The 8,041-nt window shown below is 50.9% G+C and overlaps 3 protein-coding genes across 3 annotated transcripts; 1 reads left to right on the top strand and 2 right to left on the bottom strand.

Annotated features, from left to right (window-relative positions):
* Positions 1–286: 286 nt before the first annotated feature.
* T310_6909 (uncharacterized protein) lies at positions 287–1,002 on the bottom strand (the record flags this gene model as incomplete). The annotated part of the gene is made up of 2 exons (XM_013470303.1): positions 287–417; positions 483–1,002. 2 exons carry the CDS (start codon positions 1,000–1,002, stop codon positions 287–289), a joined length of 651 nt encoding a protein of 216 aa, XP_013325757.1.
* Positions 1,003–2,394: 1,392 nt separating this feature from the next.
* T310_6908 (Cyclohexanone monooxygenase) lies at positions 2,395–4,188 on the top strand (the record flags this gene model as incomplete). The annotated part of the gene is made up of 1 exon (XM_013470302.1): positions 2,395–4,188. One exon carries the CDS (start codon positions 2,395–2,397, stop codon positions 4,186–4,188), a length of 1,794 nt encoding a protein of 597 aa, XP_013325756.1.
* Positions 4,189–4,930: 742 nt separating this feature from the next.
* Positions 4,931–7,721, bottom strand: T310_6907 (Phosphatidylinositol 3-kinase; the record flags this gene model as incomplete). Its single annotated transcript, XM_013470301.1, has 2 exons — positions 4,931–7,604; positions 7,663–7,721. 2 exons carry the CDS (start codon positions 7,719–7,721, stop codon positions 4,931–4,933), a joined length of 2,733 nt encoding a protein of 910 aa, XP_013325755.1.
* Between the last annotated feature and the right edge of the window lie 320 nt (positions 7,722–8,041).

Raw genomic sequence — 8,041 nt, 5'->3', positions numbered from 1 at the left:
GTTTACGGGGAGGAAGTATGTTATTGTTTTTGATGGAGAATGACAAAAAATAGGGTCTGTGATGGTATGGAATCAGTGACTACTGTATGTACTGTACAGAGTATTAACCAGGTCTGGGAGGTATAAAATAGAATTAATTATAGACAAATGAAGGAATGAAGAAAGGATGAATCCATGTACTTCAGTGGATGTATGCTAATTAATATACTAGAACCAGAACTATGTTTTTATCCTCTCTTGCACTCTCGTATTATCTCTTGTATAATAATACCTTCAATGCTCGCTACTACCACCAGTCTCCCTCGCTCATTTTCATGAGGTCATCATTGAAGTTATTTTGAACAGATTCGTACTCCTCATCATCACTGTAGTCATCAGGCGGATAGTACGTTTCGGGTAATTTTTTGAACCTGCGATCTAAACAAAATCTCCTATTAGACGAATGACATCTGCATGGAAAACAATTGCATCACTTCACATACCTTGTTTGATTTGCCAAGCAGCCCTCCTCTGCACAATCGCAGATGCAGGAATTCTATGCAGACACAAATACGCCCCTTCGCTGTGCTGCTGTGCCCTTTCGGGAAGGGATACGTCCAGCTCGCGCTGCAGGTCACTCAATTTGAAGATGTATATGTCTGCCAGCTGCAGCTGCCTTGTGTTGATGGTGAGGATCTCCCAGTCTGATGTATCGTCATGATAATCATAATTGCCTTTCCACGGCTCCCTCAAAGCCCAGTTTTCTGCATGTTCTTCGTCCGAGAACAGAGAGATGTATGGCTGCGGACCGCGCCAGCTCCAGGTGAACTGCCGCTCCACGGATTGCCGGAAGGATTCTAGTTTGTCTTCTGTGTAGAATGTGTGCGTGTCGCGGGCTTGTAGGCCATATCCATGATGGCCATTATTATTGGAATCTGGATAGTAGCTCGTTTGGCTGCTGCTGTACTGGACTCGCCATAAGTATGGCGGTAGGGAGTCTGTTGCACAGCGCAGTCGATCCATTGTAGATAGGTTAGAGTTTTCTGTTGGATTGAAAAATAAAAGAAAGAAAAGGAAGTAATTGTGGATGAGTGTCAGCTGTCAGGCTACAAACTACATATTTACAGGGAAAGTCAAAGGCTATATATACCTAGGTATAACACTGGTCTGGCTAGGCTGCCACCAGAACCATTTTATTCTACACAGCCTTTTCTGGTGTTGTTGGTGAGCGAAGTCTGCGCTGAGCAGCATGATCATGGTAATTGCCACAGCGAGGCAGACTAACTTCCATGCAGCAAAACAACGCTTTCATATGTATCTCATGAGTCTGGAATGTACTGGTTCCTTTTTTTTTTTGTTTGTTTGTTTTGTCTTTCTTAACTGCTGCCTTACAATATAACAACACTAACATGATGGAACTAATTATGTCTACTATTTTTCTTCACAGGTTGAGTGGCAATCTTGTTGGTTTGGTTAAGTTGTTAGGTGGACAGTACATACACATAACAAGGCTGACAGCAGGATCATGTTGCCTGATTGAGGTGACAGTACAATTACAATAACAAGACAGAACCAAACAGAACATATTCAACCCAGCTAGCAATGGTAAAACAGAAGTGACTGAACTATGTACCCAAGGAAATAGAATATATAGACTTTAAATTATGCCATTATACCATACGACTTTTTATATACAAACGTACTGTACCTGTACATCCATACATACAGTACCTGAGGGGAACTGTATGGGTGGGATTAAGTGAAAAAAAATTTGAAAAATAAAAATAAATAACCTGTCGCATTTTACTACAGTCATTAGTGAATAGTCCAGTCCAGTCCAGAATATTGTTCATGTTAATTATTTTATAATGTCCAAAGCTGGGTGACAAACCTGGTAGTTATTAGTTAGGTTTAGCGCAGAATAACCCCTAATTAGGACAAGAAAGCTCACCCTGAGGAACAGTTTTATAGCGCCTATTTCCTGCAGACAATAGATAGATAGATATCCTCTTCTCTACATTTGATAATTATCTTTTTTTTTCTCTTTTAATTAATTTTCAGACAAGCAGGTTTTTTTTTGTCCTATCCTCCAATGCTAGGTATAGGCCTAGGTAGGTATAATGTCACATGCACCCTTCACATCCACTTAGTTATGTGGGTAGAGAATTTATTCACACTTGACTACAACTGTGAATTGAACAAAGGAAGCTCGCTAGATGGAGACCACACTAAGTATCGGCCATGATCCAGTATGTATTCCTTCCTGACGGAATCTGCCGCTGGTGACTGCCGTGTTGGGAGATGAGATATATTTAAGGGCTACAAGCCCAGTGAATCTTGACATGATGCTTCCCTTTTATCGTACATATATTACTACTACCACATACTGCTATCTCGTCTCGTCAACGCTTCGCCATGGCGGCTGCTGTCGTCGACCTCGACTCCCTCAAAGAGAAATACGCCCAAGAACGCAACAAGCGTCTTCGCCCCGATGCCGCCGACCAGTATCGCCAGGTCGATGAAGGCGTCCTGCACCACTACGCTGACGACCCCTACACCGAGCCTGTCACGCGTGACCCCATCCTGGACAGAGAATGCGACTTCCTCGTCATCGGCGCCGGTTTCACGGGCCAATTGGTCGCCATCCGCCTCCTCATGGCCGGCATCACCGACATCTGCATCGTCGACAAGGCCGGCGATTTCGGCGGAACCTGGTACTGGAACCGCTACCCCGGCGCCGCATGCGATGTCGAATCGTACATCTACCTGCCTCTGCTGGAGGAAACGGGGTATATGCCCTCGGAGCGGTACGCCAAGGGTCCGGAGATCTTTGCGTATGCAAAGAGACTCGCCGCCCATTACGGTCTCTACGAGAAGGCGTTGTTCCAGACTGAGGTCCTGAAATTGGAATGGAACGAGCAAGAAAAGCTCTGGATTGTCTCGACTAACAGGGGAGATCGGCTGAGAGCCAAGTTCGTGGCTTCAACCTCCGGCCCTCTGCACAAGCCCAAGCTCCCCGGCGTGAAAGGCATCGACACCTTCGCCGGCCATTCCTTCCACGCCAGCCGCTGGAATTATCAATACACCGGAGGCGATGCCACCGGCGGGCTGCACAAACTGCAGAATAAATGCGTCGGCATAGTCGGCACCGGGGCGACGGCCATCCAGGTCGTTCCACATCTCGCTGCAGCGGCCAAGCACCTCTATGTCTTCCAGCGCACGCCCTCGACCGTTAGTGAACGCCTGGACGGACCGACCGATCCTGAATGGGTCGCCTCCCTAACTCCCGGCTGGCAGCAGCGACGCATGGACAACTTCAACGCCATCACCAGCCTCGGGCACGAAGACGAAGACCTCGTTCAGGACGGCTGGACCGCTATCTTCCGCGAGATCGCCCGTCTGCACAGCGAAGCGCCTGCCATGCCGCTCGACGACGCCATCCAGCTCGCCGACGTTGCCAGGATGGAGCAGATCCGCGCTCGCATCGACCGCGTTGTCAACGACCCCGTCACCGCCAACAATCTCAAGCCGTGGTACAGCATCTTCTGCAAGCGTATGTGCTTCCACGACGACTACCTCCAGACCTTCAACCGGCCCAACGTGACGCTCGTCGACACAGCGGGCGAGGGGATCGAACGGGTCACTCCCGCTGGCATCGTGGCGCAGGGCGAAGAGTACAAGCTGGACTGCATCATCTTCGCCACGGGGTTCGACGTCGCAGGCGGTCTGCAGCATAATGCTGTATCCGAAATCCGAGGCCGTCACGGCCGAACACTCCAGGAACACTGGGCCGAGGGGCCACGGCTCTTCCACGGCCTGTTATCTCACGGCTTTCCGAACTGCTTCTTCGTCGGGCCTGTGCAGACCGGACTTGGAGCAAATGTCATCCACATGCTCAACGAACAAGCGCGACACGTCGCCTATATCGTCGCAGAAGCGCGATCCCGGCAGAACGCCCGCACAGTCGAAGTGTCGGCCGAGGCGGAGGAGAACTGGGTGCAGATGGTCGTCGAGGTGGCCCGGTCGAGAGAGAAGTACTGGAAGGAGTGCACGCCGGGATTCTTTAACCACGAGGGGAAGCTCGACTCGAAAACGCTGAAACGCGGCATCTTTGGGGGCGGAGCTCTTGCGTTTCTGAAGCTGAAGGAGGACTGGAAGAGGGAGGGAAAACTGGCCGGGCTGGAGTTGGATGGCAGTCGTAGTAGTTGACATGAAAAAAAAAGCAAAGAGAAGAGCTTATTTACTCTCCAGTCCACTCGTTGCCTTATTCGATAGTCTTATTATTCAATGACAGACCAATCCTCTTGGTAATTGTATTCATCCCCCTTCTGTCCGACACAACCAGGCTTCTCTTCTCTGCTTCAGTTCTCCGCCATCCTGCAGTAAAGATTAGGTAGATGCATCAGACCGTCAAAAGGAGATTGGTTCCGACTGTAAGCGGCCGCGCGTAAATTCGAACAATATATCATCGCAGTCTGTCCCTTGTCAATGTCAGCTCTGTGTTTGTTGGGCAAGTGCTGTCATCGTTGCGGCAGGCGGAGAGAGAAAGGGCGCGGATGATATTGGCCCTGACGAGAGAAGGGCATCTTCATGCCAGCTTGCAGAAAAACATGACTCTTCCCTGGTAGATGGAAGCTAAGGCATGGATTTCGATAGGTGACCTGTACATAAATCTCCTAGGGAGGGAGATCTTTAGATTTCCTGTCAGGATAATACACTTGGAATCCATGTACTGTACTTGGAATTAAACAACCAGATACCATTTTCTATCCATTGCACTGTTCTAAAAGAGTCCGGCCTGGGGGTATCTCAGAATATATATTATGGAAGTTGTCGTACCAAGATAAATACATACCATACCATACCGTGCTGGATGCGTCATTGCCCTAGAAAAAAAATTCCCAAACAGATCATGAAATTAAACATATTCAATTGTGGCTGACTGGCGCCGCTAGGTCCGCCATCCCTGCACAAAATCATGCAGCCGGTCAATGACCACGCCGAAAATGGCATTGACGCTGTCGTTGATCAGCTGCTCAAAGTGGCGGATCGCCTCTTCCTCGCTCAGCTCGAGGTGGAACCGCTCCTTGACCTTCAGGACGGCCTTGTCCGGCTCGACGCGGATGTCGGGGATGTTGGCGTCAACCATCAGGCTGAACAGGTTGAGGATGAGGTTCGACGACTTGCGCAGCGTCGTGTACGCGGTGAAACAGTGCTGCTTGAATTGAAGGTAGTGAGGCGAATTCGCGCCCCCCATCCCCTCAACCATCTCCTTGCACAGCTTCATCATCGGCGCAAATGGTTTGGGGTCGCGACCCAGAATAAACCCGAAATCCGCATGGAAGAAATGGCCGTCTGGCGCCAGTAGAAGATTGTCCAGATGCCGATCGCCCACGCCCAGGAGATACGTTATTACACAGTACCCTGCGCAGGATTTGATGTACGTGTCCATCGTTTCCTTGCGCACACCGAGAGGCTCATTCTCATCCGGATTGTTGTCTCGGAGGTACGCCAGGATCGAGCCTTTGTATTTGGCCGACGCCGCAGAGAGTGACGTCGACGGGATGAATTGAGCTGCCCCGGCGTTCGAGCCTGTCGCGAGAATACGGTATGGAGTCAGTTTCAAATCGAGATTCTCCTTTTGCAAGAGGCGATCCATCAGGGTAATGATCTGAATCACGAGTTGATCCTGACGGAGGTCATCGCCGACCTTGAAATGGACGGGATATTTGCGGCCATCGACGGTTTTGAAATTAATCAGCAACGGTGACAATGAAGACTTGAAGACGTTGCATTCGTCGGGAAAGCAGCCAGTGATCAACACCGACGGATCCAACGGAAGTGGCAGAGGCGGGTCGATATTGATGATCTCGTTCTTTGGGTCTTTGAGATACTTTTTGAGTTTCTCAATTTTCAAGGCTCGGTTTTCTCTAGAGAACCGAATGTCTTTGGCGATCCGCGACAAGACCGTTATCAACTCACCCTGTCGCAGCAGCGTCCTTCTATGCTCGGGATGCACCTTCTCCAGTTCGGCCATAAAGTAGTACTCGACGCGAGCGAAAAGCCTCCGATGCGCTGACACGTTTCCGACGCCGGTATCGTCGCATTCCACCATGAGATACCAATGAAGATAGTTCCCCAGCGTAAAGTTATTCGCCGCACGGGCAATGAGAAAGTTGGCCAAGGATGAGTCATGCGCTGCATCCTCTGCATTCTCTGTATTCTCCTCGGATGTCTTTTCGAACTTCAAGGCCTGCACAAGTTGCAAAAGATAGAGAAGCAGCTCATCATCCCCAGCTTTGCGCAGACGATCAACCGCATACGCACGAACCGCAGTGTTGTCAAACGTGGGCCCCAGGAGCTCCAAGGCGTCATCGACGTCAATCTCCGTCCATTTCGGAAGGATTTCGACCGCCTGTCGAGCCTCGCCAACGTCTCGCCAATTGACTGATTTGACGAATTTGGTCAATGCTCTCTTGTCGCGGGTTAAGTAATATCTGAACCTCCAGATGAGATCCTTCTCCTCAGCACTCAGCTCTTGAGTAGGCCCATAAGACATGATGACGTTCAGCTCATCGCGGATTTTGGGGTTGGGTTTCAGATCGCGATCCATAATTCCAGTTCGATGACTGCGGACAAGCCTTCTGTGCTTGTCTTCGCACGGATTCCCCGTTTGACCCACCTCCGGATCGTAGATCCTAATCACTCTGTTCTCACCAGCATTGTCTGCGCCTTCAATTCCGGGGCCCAGTCGAACCTCTGGAGGCGGCTTGAGGGTGGAGTTGGGGTTGGATTGCGCATGCTGTGGGTAGGACGAGACAGGAGGCGGTGGATACTCATGGTCCGCCCAGACGATGGGGTGATCAAAACGCGGAAATTCTATATAGAGCACGAAATTCTCCTCGTCGAACTCTTCCGCGTCGGACTCCTCCTCGTCGTCACCATCCTGGTTCTTCCCATGCTTCGCCTTCGCAGCCTGCATCCTGATGGCCCTCTTCCTCGCAGCGTCCTCTGCGCTCAACTTGATCTTCTCTAGCTGACGGAACACCATCTGGTCCAGCCAATCTATGCGAGGAATTTCGCCCATTTCGTGCTTCTTGATCAGACCTTCCACGCGCTCGAGCTCGAGTTCTTCAGGAGACGGGTCGAATGCAGCGGAGCCATTAGCCTTGCGACGCTTCGGGGGCGGAATTGCGGGGGTTGTTGTTGAGGAGAAGCCATCGGCCGCCTTATGCCTGTGGATCTTGCATTTCTGCCTGCCCATCCTCAATTTTCCGTCTGCATCGAACAAAGAGATAGTCGTGCCTCCGAAAGGAACCGCATGAGCGTAGGCATTTTTCCCGCCAAGCGGAGATAAATCCCAGATCGTGATCGCCAACTGTGATCGGAGAGGAGCGTCCTTCAGGGACACGGGCATTTGCAGCCACTCATTCCATGTTCGACTTGTCTTGAAGGACTTGTAGGAGGTCTGCATGGGAACCCCGAGAGGCTTCGAATCCGACCATAGCTGAACCGTCACGAACAGGTCGGAGACAGGGCTCTGATTTGAACCGAGGTGTCGCAACTCGGGGTTCTTCAGAAGAACCGAGAAAGGTAGTTGCTTCTGTTTGCCCTCCAAGGTGGCGCTGCGGCCGTTAGTTCACAGGACTTGTCCGATCGCGCGACAGGGACAGGATAGCATACATCTTCACATGGACTGGGAAGTCCACCTGGGTTGAGGTCGCGAACGTGAAGGCCTCCATGGTCGGCGCTTCGCTGAACTGGTCTCTATAGATCTCTCGGCATAGTTACCTGCCCCGCTCCGACAGAGCAAGCAGGAACTGGCCAAATAACAATGCGATCAGCTGCAGACAGAGAATGCCTGGATCTGAAGCTGTTGCTATGAAGCTCATGCGGGCTGCTGATCGGCAATCCAGCTGATAGATTATCTAATCAGCAGATGACATGGGTCACGGATCGGGATCACGTGCCGGCTGACGCGAGGCGCGTGGAGGCGCGCTCTCCGCGACTACCAGTCCGGAGTAGCGCTGCTGCTGTCGACGAGCTTCATTTTGCTCAAAGA

This window comes from Rasamsonia emersonii (genome assembly GCF_000968595.1).
Source record: "Rasamsonia emersonii CBS 393.64 chromosome Unknown ctg1118621760473, whole genome shotgun sequence".
NCBI classification, from domain to species: Eukaryota; Fungi; Ascomycota; class Eurotiomycetes; order Eurotiales; family Trichocomaceae; genus Rasamsonia; species Rasamsonia emersonii.
The sequence above is the reverse complement of the archived record's forward strand: the minus strand, read 5'-3'. Positions and strand labels throughout refer to the sequence as shown.